Source organism: Megascapheus bottae, chromosome 16, assembly GCF_031878675.1.
Source record: "Megascapheus bottae isolate mThoBot1 chromosome 16, mThoBot2.hap1, whole genome shotgun sequence".
Lineage (NCBI taxonomy): Eukaryota > Metazoa > Chordata > Mammalia > Rodentia > Geomyidae > Megascapheus > Megascapheus bottae.
This window is the reverse complement of record NC_143524.1, coordinates 31913339-31927079: the sequence shown is the minus strand read 5'-3', so window position 1 is coordinate 31927079 and position 13741 is coordinate 31913339. Positions and strand designations below refer to the sequence as shown.

General features: G+C 43.7%; 2 protein-coding genes across 2 annotated transcripts; both read right to left on the bottom strand.

Annotated features, from left to right (window-relative positions):
- Positions 1 to 120: 120 nt before the first annotated feature.
- LOC150053110 (protein SAAL1-like) lies at positions 121 to 1908 on the bottom strand. The gene is made up of 2 exons (XM_090349258.1): positions 1735 to 1908; positions 121 to 249 (listed from the first exon to the last, which is right to left on the bottom strand). The coding sequence occupies exons 1-2, from the start codon at positions 1870 to 1872 to the stop codon at positions 121 to 123; spliced, it is 267 nt and encodes an 88-aa protein (XP_090205384.1). The 5' UTR covers positions 1873 to 1908.
- A 3230-nt stretch (positions 1909 to 5138) lies between these two features.
- LOC150053109 (serum amyloid A-3 protein) lies at positions 5139 to 11007 on the bottom strand. Its single transcript, XM_090348038.1, has 4 exons — positions 10908 to 11007; positions 9968 to 10062; positions 5732 to 5870; positions 5139 to 5391 (listed from the first exon to the last, which is right to left on the bottom strand). Exons 3-4 carry the CDS (start codon positions 5857 to 5859, stop codon positions 5253 to 5255), a joined length of 267 nt encoding a protein of 88 aa, XP_090204164.1. The 5' UTR covers positions 5860 to 5870; positions 9968 to 10062; positions 10908 to 11007; the 3' UTR covers positions 5139 to 5252.
- Positions 11008 to 13741: the final 2734 nt, after the last annotated feature.

Here is a 13741-nt window from a genome sequence, read left to right as displayed (position 1 = left end):
ATCATATATTCAAGGGACTATAGATATAAAGTGTTTCCTCAGAGAGTGAAGTGAAAGACTGAACCTTTGAAAAAAAACCTCCATTTGCCACCTCTTCACCAGTGAGTCTTTTCAGTTTCACTAGTGACCCCATACCTCATCCAAAGGCATGTCCCATACTCTGCAAATTTCATTCTCCATTTCTTCATCAAGCTCTGCCTCCTGCTCCTCATCTTCTGAGCTGGATTTCCCATTTTCTGGTGTAACAATCTTCGGTGACACAAAGGGGGGGAAAAGGATGAATGAAAACTGTACACAGTTCCTTTTCATTTAGAAAGCACAGGGACTATTCTCAAAGTGTCTTCTTTAGCAAAAATCTCATTTGAAAAAAAAATAGTCCTTTGGCTACCAGGCCAGCTTCAGCTGTATGTGTTAACTTTCCTGGCAGTCATATAACTTATTCAATGTTTTTTGTTTTTGTTTTTTTTTGCAAGTCCTGGGCTTGAGCTCAGGGCCTGAGCGCTGTCCTTGGATTTTCTCAAGGCTAGAGCTTTACCACTTGAGCTTCAGCACCACTTCCAGCTTTTTTCTATGTATGTGGTACCGAGGAATTGAACCCAGATCTTCATGCATGCTAGGAAAGCACTCTACCACTTGCCCAAACACCAGCCCCCACAGCTCTTCTTTAAAATGTGGTTAAGGAGAGCATTAGTTAGTTGTGTGTGTGAGAAAGCTGAGCAAGAAGCTAATCACTGGTGGACCAGGGCTGTAATCCTAGTTACTCAGAAGGCTGAGATCTGAGGATTGCAGTTGGAAGCCAACCAAGGTGGCAAAGTCTGTAAGACTCTTATTGCCAATTAACTACCAGAAAGCTGGAAATGGGGCTGTGGCTCAAGTGTTAGAGCACTTCTCCTGAACAACAACAAAAAAGAAACAACTCAAAAATACCCAAGGTCTGAGTTCAAGCCCCAGGACTAATACCCCCCACACACCAAAAATAAAAAAATAAAAAAAATAAAAAAAAGACTGGAGAGGACAACTTAAAGCAGGTAAAAGAACTGAAACATGGAGACAGAAAAGTCACATTTACAGAGGGGTTCTTATAGGCCAAACACACCTCCCCAATCATTTTATGATCATTGCCATTTTATTTAAAGTACTTCATGTATGGGAAAACCACACACCACAGTATAGACATCATTATTACATTTGGATGGAGAAAACGAAGCACTAAGTGTAGTTAGGTGACTTTGCCCAAAGTATTGGAGCCTTGGATATCAGCGCTGTGTAACTCCAAAATCATCATTTCTTCCACTACAACAAATCCGTGAAATAAATGAAGGTCTAGGATCACAACTCGACCAAGGTACTTTTCCCAGTGGTAGTTGCATGGTAGCACAATGGCCAGCTCCAGCACCCCTGCCTATTAACTAACCTTTCCTGTGGAGGAGCCCAGGGTGGCCCAGGAGGCTAAGGGCCCAGGCAGGGTCCAGGGGGGAGGGATGGGGGGAGGGATCCGGGGGAGGGCAGGGATCTGAGGAAGGGTTCGGGGTGGGGGGTGGGGAGGGATCCGGGGGAGGGTTCGCGGGTGGGGGAGGGAGGAGGAGGGGGAAGGACCCGGGGGACGGTCTCGGGGGAGGGGAGTGGCGTGGACCGTGCCGGGGAGAAGGTGCCGGGGAGGGTTCGCAGGGGCGCAGCCCCGGGAGGAGAGGCCACGGAGGCGGGGCCCGGCCACGCTTGCGCGAATGTCCACACCTGAATGAGCCCGCTGAGGACACCAAACAGCCAGTGTTTACTGTAGACCGTGCTCCCAATGCAGTCGCCCCCGGCGTCGTTCTCCTCCTCTTCCTCCCCGTCCCGCCGGCTCGGTGGCGGCGAGGGGTTGCGGTCCATGGCCAGTGCGCGGGAGCCACGCCGGAAGCTGTGGAGGAGGCGAGAGGAAGTTTGGGGGCAGAGGGGTCGCAGCGCGTCGGCGCCTTAGCGCCCCCTGCCGGGTGGAGGCCGGCCTGGTCTCTGATGGAATCTCTCCACACTACCTCCCTGCCTCCCCTCAGCTAGGGTCAGGCGTGCACAAGCTCCCAGTTCTTCTTTCTTTTTATTGGAGGAGCAGGAGGGAGCAAGCAGAGTTGCATCTTTGCACTGGTGTAAATCCTGAAACCATCAGCACAGCCGCACTTGCCTTCTGACCCCTACTTTCCTCCACATCTGACCACTGTTGCCATTTTTTTTTTTTTTTTTGGCCAGTCCTGGGCTGGAACTCAGGGTCTGAGCACTGTCCTTGGGCTTTCTCATGGCTACCGCTCTACCACTTGAGCCACAGCAGCACCTCTGTCCTCTTCTGTGTGTGTGGTATCTAGAAACCGAACCCAGGGCTTCAAGCATGCTAGGCAAGCGCTCTACCACTAGGCCACACTCCCAGTCCCCACTGTTGCCATTCTTAAAGACCTCTGTCTAATCTGGTATGGTGGTGCGTTTCTGAAATCCCAGCTGTGCTGGAAGCATAGCTGGAAAAGTAACAATCTGTGGCTGGCTTGAGCTATGAGCACTGAGATCAGTGCAAAAGCAAAAGAACTGGGGGTTGTCAACAGTGATAGAGGCTGGCTTAGAAAACAGGAGGCCCTGAATGTGTGGATAGAAAACTGAGAATTCAAGACAAAATCATCAATAACAATGTCAATATTCCAACTTCATATATTTTAAAGAAAGTCTCTAATTAGTTCAGTGTCACTCTCAGACCCAATGATTGCCTTTTTTTTTTTTTTTTTTTTTTTTTTTTGCCAGTCCTGGGCTTAAGCTCAGGGCCTGAGCACTGTCCTTGGATTTTTCTCAAGGCTAGAGCTCTACCACTTGAGTCTCAGCACCACTTCTGGCTTTTTCTAAGTATGTGGTACCAAGGAATCGAACCCGGGTCTTCGTGCATGCTAGGCAAGCACTCTACCACTAGACCAAACTCCTGGCCCCAGTGATTGCCCTTTAAATACCTCACAACATCCTCTGTACTTTAATAAAAAAAAGTTTGTAGACTTCCGTATGAAATTTCAAAATTACTAATAGATTGTCCTAATAGGAATGAAGGATATATAAAATTAATTTCAAATAAAAAAATTAGCGGAGCTATGTTGGGAGCCGAGTGCAGGGTCAGGCTGGCCCATGCATCTGCATCACTGAGTAAGATAACCACACAAAGAAATGAGCCGTCATGTATGAATGCCATGCCTAACTTTGAGCTATGTCGTCGGTATTGTGAATCACTTTCTGCTGAGACTTGATTAGCATTGGGTACGAATGTGTTATTGCTTTATCACTCTGCTGAGACCTATAGTGAGAGTAAACACGTGGACCTCCCCAGTCCTGCCCACCTTTGTGCTGATAGGCTCCTGCACCCTATATTAGCTGAATGGACTTCCTTAATAAATGAGCTCCTGTCTTGACGGGTCTCCCTGACACATCTGCTCATCCTCCAGCATGGGAGGGCAGGGTGTGGGCAGTCAGGTGGCCCTCTCCTTTCCCGTCCTCATCTCTCTATCCCTCTTGCAGGTCCGGAGGGACTGAGGACTAAAAACCCCAACAGAGCTAGGTGCTGATGGCCCAAGCCAGCACGGACAGGAAAGTCTATGAGACTCTTATCTCCAATTAACCACAAGAAATCCAGAAGTGGACATGTGGCTCAGTGTTAGAGCACCGACCTTGTCCAAAAGAGCTCAAGGACAGCACCCTACAAACAACAACAAGAAAAATGGACAGTAGGGCCGGGAGTTTGGCCTAGTGGTAGAGTGCTTGCCTAGCATGCACGAAGACCCAGGTTTCATTCCTTGGTACCACATACTTAGAAAAAGCCAGACGTGGTGCCGAGGCTCAAGTGGTAGAGTTCTAGCCTTGAGAAAAATCCAAGGACAGTCCTCAGGCCCTGAGCTCAAGCCCAATATTGGCAAAAAAAAAAAAAAGGACAGTAATTCCCCTTATTTACTTGAGACACATTTACTCAAGACTCATGAGAATACCTAAATCTGTGGATAATACCAAGCCATTTGTGTGTGTGTGTGTGTGTGTGTGTGTGTGTGTGTGTATCCTTGCTACACATTGATACATTTAGTAAAGTTTAATTTATAAGTTGGATATAGTAACTAATTGATAACAATAGTTATTAATAACATAGAGCATTATGTCTACTGTCATGAGTTATATGAATATGGTGCATCCTAATCCTCCTCTTCCTCCTCCTCCTCCTCATCCTCATCCTACTGTTCCTTCTACTCCTGGTCCTCCCTCTTTTTCTTCTTCCTCTTCTTCTTCTTCCTCTTCATCTTTGTCTTCGTCTTCGTATTCTTCTTTGTTGTTAACCCTGCAGCTTGAACTCAGGGCATGGACATTCTTCCTGAACTTCTTTTGCTCAAGGCTAGCATTCTGGCTTTTTCTGTTTATGTGGGACTGAGGAACTGAGCCCAGAGCTTCATGCATGCTAGGAAAGCACTCCACCACTAAGCCACATTCTCAGCCCACCCACATCTTTCAAAATGTCTTTCTGTACTGTACTTACACCTTTGTTTCATGATAAAATTATATAATGCATTTCCTGTGAGATTACATGAAGCATGACATGGCCATTGTGTTACACTCTTGACCCACTACATAAGGGTTACTGGAACATTAACACCGCTATCCTGAGATAGTGGATATGAAAACAATGAAGTATAATGAGTGACTAAGTAGGAATGGCATCTGCAGTGTGGGTACTCTGGATAAAGGAATGAATCACAGTGACAGAACCTAAGGATGAAAAAGGTGATAGCCCTGTATTTCTCCTGAGCAAGCATAGGTGAAAACCTCCTGAGCCTAAATGCTTAAGTTTATGTGATACTACATAAAAAGAGGTTAAAAGTTTAGGAGGCATAACTAACACTCTCCAAACTATATTTCAGATAGCTGCCACAATACACTGTCACACTGTGCCTCAGCTGTACTGAGGACTAACCCTGAAGTCTCAGAAAATGTCTCAGGGGCCCATTCTCTTATGATACCACTTGAAACACATACCTAATGCCCAGGAAATGAACCATTTATCTTCTGTCTGTCAATATTGATAACTTACTCTGGTCTACATATTGCCTACCTCCAATATCCAAGACTATCATAAGTTCAATCCAAACTATAATGACAAATTGGATTCCACAAGCATTTATTGAGCCAAGACAGAGAGAGAACTGAGTTCAACAATGAGCCCCGCAGCCAGGGGTCCAGAGCTGGATTTCCTAAGAAGCCAGTAAGCATTCTGATCAGTATTTGCTAGGCAGGCCAGCAGGTCTGAAGTGATTGGGGTCCTTGCCACTCCGGCCCCACTCATTGGCAAATTGGTCTTGCCTCCAGTCCTCAGCTCCACGGCCTGTGAGTCTCTGAAGACCCTCTCTGGCATCACTGCAATCAGAGCAGATAGGAAGGAGATTAATCATGAGCATGATAAACAACAACCTGACTCTGGCAAATCTCTTTCCAAGGGATATCTGTTAGAGGAGTCCAGGAAGGCCAAAGAAAAAGGGGTTGAGATGCTGGCCCAGGATAGTCACCCTGGCCTGGACAAACAGCACTGAGGCTGCACATGAGAAGTGGGTAGGGAGGGATGACTCATGGCTCCCAGACATTTCAACTCCAGGGAGACTGGACTTCAGTCTCAACAGGAAACCTCTATGTAGACAAGAGACTCTCCCCTTCTACCATCCAAGGCAGTCAAGCTTTGCTCACCCAGCACCAGCCTTACCTGATCACTTTAGCAGCCCAGACACCCCCAGGTCCTCTTTGGGCTGCGTCATAGTTCCCCCGAGCATGGAAGTATTTATCTGCCCCTATCCAGTTGGCTTCCTTCATGTCAGAGTAAGCTCGCCACATGTCTCTAGTCCCTGCAAAGGAAAGTGAATGATGAAGATGATCATGGCTTGACCAAACAGAGGAAATAGAAAATTGCCTCCAATTCCCAAGATGTCAGTCTTTGAAAAGGCCCTTATATTGACTCAAAATGAATATTCGTTACCTTTTACAATTCCGGTTAATGCACTGGATATAATGTCTGTACAGGGCCAGGAGTTTGGCCTAGTGGTAGAGTGCCTGCCTAGCATGCACGAAGACCCGGGTTCAATTTCTTGGTACCACATACATAGAAAAAAGCCAGAAGTGGTGCTGAGGTTCAAGGGGTAGAGCTCTAGCCTTGAGAAAGTCCAAGGACAGTGCTCAGGCCTGGAGCTCAAGCCCAGGACTGGCAAAAAAATAAAACCAAAAAAAACAAAACAAAAAAAAACCAAAATAATGTCTGTACAATTACACCTGGAACAAGTTTCATTCTATCTGATTTTATTCATACTTGTGCTGCTATTTTGTGGACTGTGTGCGGTACCTATAAAGAAGGGGTCTTTGAAAATGTGTCATTGTACAATAAAGCATTCTATTTAGAAAGGTTCAAGAAATCTCTGGCCAAAGGCTAAGAACATGGAATTTCTGAGGGATGCTGTAGCCAATGAAAAATAATGAGGAGTCAAATATAGTCAATGAAGAATTTCATCCCAGTGGGTAGAATGAAAACAGTTTTGCCCTGAGTGTGTCTGAGTACTCAGGATATACATGAACCTGTTCAACTGACAGAACCTCTCTGATGTAAATAAACTGGGTAGTCTGAGGTAGGAAATTGGACAACTGGGGACAGGGGTTTGGCCTAGTGGTAGAGTGTTTGCCTGGCAGAAAAGCCAGAAGTGATGCTATGGCTCAAGTGGTAAAGCTCTAGCCTTGAGAAAGCCCAATACAGTGCTCAGGCCCTGAGTTCAAGCCTTCTTTGGGCTTGAAAGAAATAAGAGGAAAAAAGGAAGTGGTGTTGTGGCTCAAATGGTAGAGTGCTAGCCTTGAGCTGAAGAGTTCTGGAACAGCACCCAGGCCCAGAGTTCAAGTCTTATGACCAACAAAGAGAAACACACAGAGAGAGAGAGAGAGAGAGAGAGAGAGAGAGAGAGAGAGAGAGAGAGAGAGAGAGAGAGAGAGAGAGAGAGAGAGAGAGAGAGAAAGAGAGAGGGAGAGAGAGAGAGGAGGGTGGGGGAGGGAGGGAGGGAGGGAGGGGGAGAGAAAAGAAATATGGACAACTGACTACTAAATTCAAAACTTTAGTTTTATCCTCAATGAAATGGGAATGTCTCAGGGGTTTTGTAGAAAACTCGAGAAAGGCAAATATAATTTGTCTCATAGTCTAGACTATGGTGGCAGGTGCTCAGTGTATCTTCATATCTCTGGTCTTTGGGAAAGGTAGAGGAAAAATGGAGAAAAGAGGATTAAACTAAAATCAGTGTGACTTATAGACAGATGGAATCAAATCACATGCAAATTAAATGGGAAATATATTTTAAATTAAAAGGGACTGATTCTAACATAGGGTAATAATCACGGTTTATAAGACAGATAACCTGTCTTCATTATAAGGAATTATTGTTTCTGTTATTTATTCAGATAGATAGCTTTTACTGGAAGTTATGACAGTTTTTCCCTACTTACTTTCTCTGAGTTATTGATTTAGATGGACCATTGGCAGTCCAAATTTCCTTAATATATGTTTCCAAAATACCTGGTACATTTGATTATAAAAGGTATGAACAGAAAAATCAAAAGTAATGATTCTCAATCTTTACTGTACATGAAAACCACATGGTTTTCTTACTAAGGCTGGAATTTCACAATGACTTTAGATGAGGAGGGAGGTAACAGAATATAAACACAGGCTTCAGAATTTTACAAAGCATTCCTGACCTTAGAAACATTATACAAGACTCTATAGGAAGCTTTTGAAAAATATTTACTTGTGGAATAAATGATATTTGAGACTTCATTTGTGTGAGAATTTAGAAAGGATCAACAGCAAAACCTTAAAATATTAATTCAGAGACCATTCCAGAAAAAGACCACTGGAAATTTTTTTTTTTTTTTTTTTTTTGTCGGTTGTGGTACTTGAATTCTTGGCTCCGACATTGTCCCTGAGCTCCTCAGCTAAAGGCAATCACCCTACTCCCTGAGCCAGAGCATTCTGTTTCTGGTGATTAATTGGAGATAAGAGACTTACAGACTTTATTTAGTGCTCAGACTGGTTTTGCTCCTTGAACCTCAGATCTTAGCCTCCTAAGTAACTAGAATTACAGGCAGGAGACACCATGCCCAGTTGACTCTGGAATTGTTTTAATTCTGCAGTTTAGTCCCAAGGATGTGGTCTAAGTGGTAGATGGTTGATCTAGCAAATAGGCCTTGAGGTCTGAGTTCAAAAGCCTATGCTTCTAATAAATGAATGAATGAATGAATGAATAAACAAATAAATGCAACTTGTAACTTAGCTCTTGCAATATGATTAAGAGGGTGTTCATTTCCTAGCTGTGTCTCAGCCTCTATAGAACTGTCGGCAAGATAGGTAACTTAATTCTGTCTCACTGTGGACAGCAGCACGAGAGTTACCTTCCAAACCATACCATTATTTCCCATTTCTGGATTTAAAAAAATGACATCATGTTTGACTTTAATGTACTGTGTGAAGTTACCGCATTTTTTTTCTTTCATTTTTCTGCCTTTGGTTTATCCCCTTTGTCACTGTATTTGATTTTGGTACCTTTATATATACATTTATCTGAATTGGGGTGGGAAGGGGAACAGCAAAAAGGCAAGACAGGCACCGGGAGTTTGACCTAGTGGTAGAGTGCTTGTCTTGCATGCACGAAGACCCAGGTTCAATTCCTCGGTACCACATACATAGAAAAAAAGCTGGAAGTGGTGCTGAGGATCAAGTGGTAGAGCTCTAGCCTTGAGAAAGTCCAAGGACAGTGCTGAGGCCCTGAGCTCAAGCCCAGGATTGGCAAAAAAAAAAAAAAGGCAAGACAAAGGACAAAAGATAAACCAATGCAGCAGCGACACTCAGAAGACACTATGTTGGAAATGAACTATACAACTTCGAGGGAAGAAGAGCCAGGGTGAGGGAAAGTGGGAGAAAGAATGAGGGAGGGGTAACAAGGTTCAACAAGAAATGTTCTCATCACCTTACATATGCAATCCTAACCCCTCTGTACAGTGCCTTAACAATAAGATTAAATTTGAAGAAGGAAGAGTAATACAGAGTAAATTTGATCAAAGAACACTATATGCATGTTATAAATAGCACACTAAAATCTTTGTATACTTTATAGTAATCAAAAAGTTTAAAGACAAAGAAATGGAAATAAAAAAGCCCTAAATACTTAAAAGGAGAGCGAGAGAGATCTTCATAAAGTTCATACTCTTGGTTTAGAAATAGCACAGGAAAATCTGAGCAACAAGTCTGCCTGGATTCAACCATGCTCTTGTTCCATGCTCTCTGTTAAATAGCTTTGTAAAGGCATTAAAAACTCACTAGTACATTCCCACAATGCTCTCAGAACAGAGCCTAAAATATTGTTTAAAGTTCAGTTGTCCTTGGTTGTTATTCCTGGGGTTGGGGTGTGGCACAGGTTTGGCTCAGTCTCCCTGCCAACAGTCCACACATTTGAGGCATCAGCTTTACTGCTAGCAAACAGAAATGAGCTGTCCCTGGATTCCCACTAGAAGGAAATAGAAATCCCTCAATCTCCTGCACTTATCACAGACAAGTTCTGTCCCAAACTTACATGGCCTCAGGCCTCAAAGAAAAGTTGTAAAGCTGGCAAAAAAAAAAAACCCCACACACAGACAAGTACTGGTCAAAAGATAAAGCTCCAGACCAAGTTTGGCCTTGTGGTAGAGTGCTTGCCTAGCATGCACCAAAGCCCCGGGTTCGATTCCGTGGCACCACATACATAGAAAAAAGCCTGAAGTGGTGCTGTAGCTCAAGGGTATCTAGCCTTGAGAAAAGTCCAAGGACAGTGCTCAGGCCCTGAGTTCAAGCCCCACAACTGGCAAAAAATAAAAAATGATAAGTCTCCTGCATTCATATGGATTCTTGGGACCTGTAAGCAACCTGTGTTTTCCTTACCTTGACCAGCTTACCTAAAGAATGAGAAAAGTCCACCACTGCCAACTCCCAGGAAAAGGAAACAGAGAAGGATGCCAAAGGACAGCTTCATCCTGCTGGAGCATTAACGAAACACAATATAAATATGGTTTATCTTTTGTTTGGGAGTTTTGTTTTCTCTAATATTGACCTGTCCTTGTAGGTCAATCAGTTTGACATAGAAACATACTCACATATATCCATAAACTGATGATCGATAGATTTCAGACTCTTTAGTTCGCTAATTGTAATTAGAATCTCAGTAAGTGTGAGATTGGAGCCAACTATTAACATAAGCTATTTTGCATTTCCTTTTTTCTCATTTTTCCTTTCTCTTTTTCCCCTAGTACTAAGGCTTGAACTCCAAGGCCTTATGTACTTGTTTGGGTTTTTTTATGGTGTGCTTCTATTTGATCCATGCGTCTAGCCCAGAAGTTTTGCTGCAATATTTGGAGATGGAGTCTCATAGACTTTTCTACCTGGGCTGGCTATGAACCTCCATCCTCAAGATCACAGCCTCCTCAGATCTCTGATCTCTATCCTCCTCTCAGCCTAAGCCCAATTGTAAAATTATAGGCCTGAGCCACTGGTGTCTGGTTACTTTGCATTTCTATCATCTCTTATCAATCCAGAAACTAAATTGCATGGGAAATTTCCAAGGAATCATCTGAAGATTTTGTAAGCAATCTATGTCTCTGCAATGTGAAGTAAGCTAAATGCTCAATAAATATGTGCAGAGTGGCAGCCCTGTCCATCACAGAATTTATACAAAAGCACACTCTATTGTAAAAAGTATTCAGTTGTAGAGAACACTGATCAGAAGAGTAGATTCAGGAAGGATGCGGAGTGAGCTGGGATACAGCACAAGAATACTGGTGGAGAGAGAAAATTTCCCCAAGGAACAAAAGTTCTAGCACCTCACCTGAGGTTGTTTGCTCCTGCTGAGGCTCCAGGTGAATCACAGATGCTTGTGCTGCTTGCTGGGGAGACAGGGTTGGGGCTTTATATACTGATGCTTTGCAAACAAAGCACACCTTTTGTGCTTTTGGAATAGCATCTAGAACATCAGGAGTTTTTGCTTCATACAGATCTAATTTTCCCAGATTGTGTAATTTTATAACTTCCTGGACTGTCACAAATGAGGGCATTCTGCCTGTTCCCAGTTTCACCCCTGACTGGAAATAATTAGCATGCAATAATGCACATTGACCATTGACCATTTTCTGCGAACAGTAATCAATATTGGAAAACAAGAGTTGATTGTGGGTTGGGCACTGGTGTTTCCTGCCTGCAGTCCTAGATACTCAGTAGACTGAGATGTGAGGATTCTAGTTCAAAGCTAGCAAAGGACAGAAAAATCTGTAAGACTCTTAACTCCAAGTAACCATCACAAAATCAGAAGTGGTACTGTGGCTTCAAGTGCTAGAGTGCTAGCCTTAAACAAAAGAGCTCAGACAGCATCCAGGCCCTACAACAAAAGAATGAGTTAATTGTGTAAAGAATATCATTTTCAGGACCGGAAGTGCAGCCTTGTGGTAGAATGCATGAAGCCCTGGGTTTAATTCCTCATTACCACGTACACAGAAAAACCCTGAAGTGGAGCTGTGGCTCAAGTGGCAGAGAGCTAGCCTTGAGGAAAAAGTGTCCAAGGACAGTGCCCAGGCAACGAGTTCAAGCCCCAGGACTGGCAAAAAAATGAAGATCTTTTCTTGTTACAAGACTAGAATAATTATGAATAGAATATTAGACAAAAGAGCATGGACACAGGATGAAATAAATGGGGCAAGGATTGACATCATGCATTAGATTTCTTCTTTTTTCAGATAGAGAGGGACTTGCTGGTTTAGGTTCAGCCTGACAAAATGAGTAGTGATGCCCCTTTCTGAGCCTTTTCAAGTCAATAAGATGAAAGTTAAAGGGAAGATAGCTGCCAAAGGACTTTCCTGATCCCTTAGCTGTTACCCACAACAGGGACAAACCACATTTGAATTTTCACAACACAACTTCTAGTCCTTATGAAAGGTAAGATTGCTGTGGCTTGATTAGACTCCGGACTGGCCTGGCTCACTTGCTCTAGAAATAACCGGTGAAGCAAGAGAGGTGTGTGGCCAGATATCCACAACCCTGTGCCTTGGGTGTGCTTGAGAGAGCCACTTCCTGGAGGAAGGCATATGAAGGCATACTTTCCTTGGGACAGAAATTCTGAGTCAGTGATTGCATCCCGTCCTAATCATTTTTACTATTCAATCCTGGGAAAAGGCTCCCTGTTTCACTCACTCAAGCCCTTCTCCTTTGGGATAGAAATGGGAGAAAATGTGAGAGAATCAGCAAGTGCAATGTTTAGACATTAGGAGAGAATCTCCCATGGGTTCTTTTCCCAAGCATTGAATACATTTCAGCAGGAAGGTGAAAGATCAGAGTCCACAGTCTGGACACTGAGGGATTTTCCCAAGAGCCTCCCTTGAGAAATCACTCAACCTGGTTTGCAGAAGACAGTGTCCTTGGTGCCCATTGTCCAGCTTAAATATTTATAGTGGCATCCCCTTTCAATTACAAACAAGTGAGAGAAGAGAATTTCAAAACGTAACTTCAGTAATTAGAAAAATCCTGTCAGAGTAAAAAAGAAAAGCAGACGACTAGGAATGGCTTCTGAGTTAGTTGAGGTGGTTTTCTGTTTGTTTCGTTTTGTTTTCTGAAAGACTGCATATTACACCGAAGCAATGGACTGTTGAATTAGCTCTAAGTCCAGCCTCACAGAACAAACACAGCTGGGTTGCTGTTGCTTGTGGTATTCCCCTGCTCAGGCAGCACAGAGACAGGACACATTGGGCCAGCCTAGACTTACCATAAATTTCTCATCCCTATCAGATAAAAAATTGCAATTGATTGTTTCATTGGGTGCAGGCTTGGCAGGACTCTGAAACCTGTGTATAAACAACACGTGCTGTTCCCCATGGATTTCCTTTCCCAGAAGTGGAGATTTCAAAATGTGAAAAAGGGCCAGACTGGATTGGCATCCAACTTTGGAAAGCAAGATGCTATTTCCTGAGGTCAAAGAGACTCCTCAAACACCATGTCCTAAAATGTGTATTTCAAAACCCAGACTGGATCTCACTCCCAGGTCTAAGAAGAAGTAGTGTGGCAGGCCTTCAGCACCAATGGCCCTACTGCTTTACACCATAAAAGAAGAAGGGAAGGAAGAGGAGACGTAGAAATACATGAGGAGAAGGAGGAGGAGCAGGAGGAGGAGGAGGAGGAGGAGGAGGAAGAAGATAGTTCAGAAGACATAACTCTCAGCCAAAGGTCCAAGCCGCAAAGAGTCAAGCTCTAAAAGACTAGTTTTATTCGTGCTGATTGTTTACATTGAATCTTCATTTCCAAACATGGTCTAACTCTCAGTTCATTCTTTTTTTTGCCAGTCCTGGGACCTGAACTCAGGGCCTGAGGACTGTCCCTGGGCCTCTTCCAGTCTAGCACTCTACCACTTAAACCACAGCACAACTTCTGGCATTTTTTTATGTATGTGGTACCAAGGAATTGAACCCGGATCTTCATACAGCTAGGCAAGTATTCATCACAGGGCAAACTCCAAGGCCCTCAGTCCATTCTTATTACATATTTGCTGACTAAACTTATGGAAGAAAATTCCAAATGGCTCTAGTATTTCTAAATTCCATATAACCTACAAAGTAACAAGCAAGTCAGGAACCAGTGGCTTGTACCTGTAATTCTAGCTATTCAGGAGTCTGACATCTA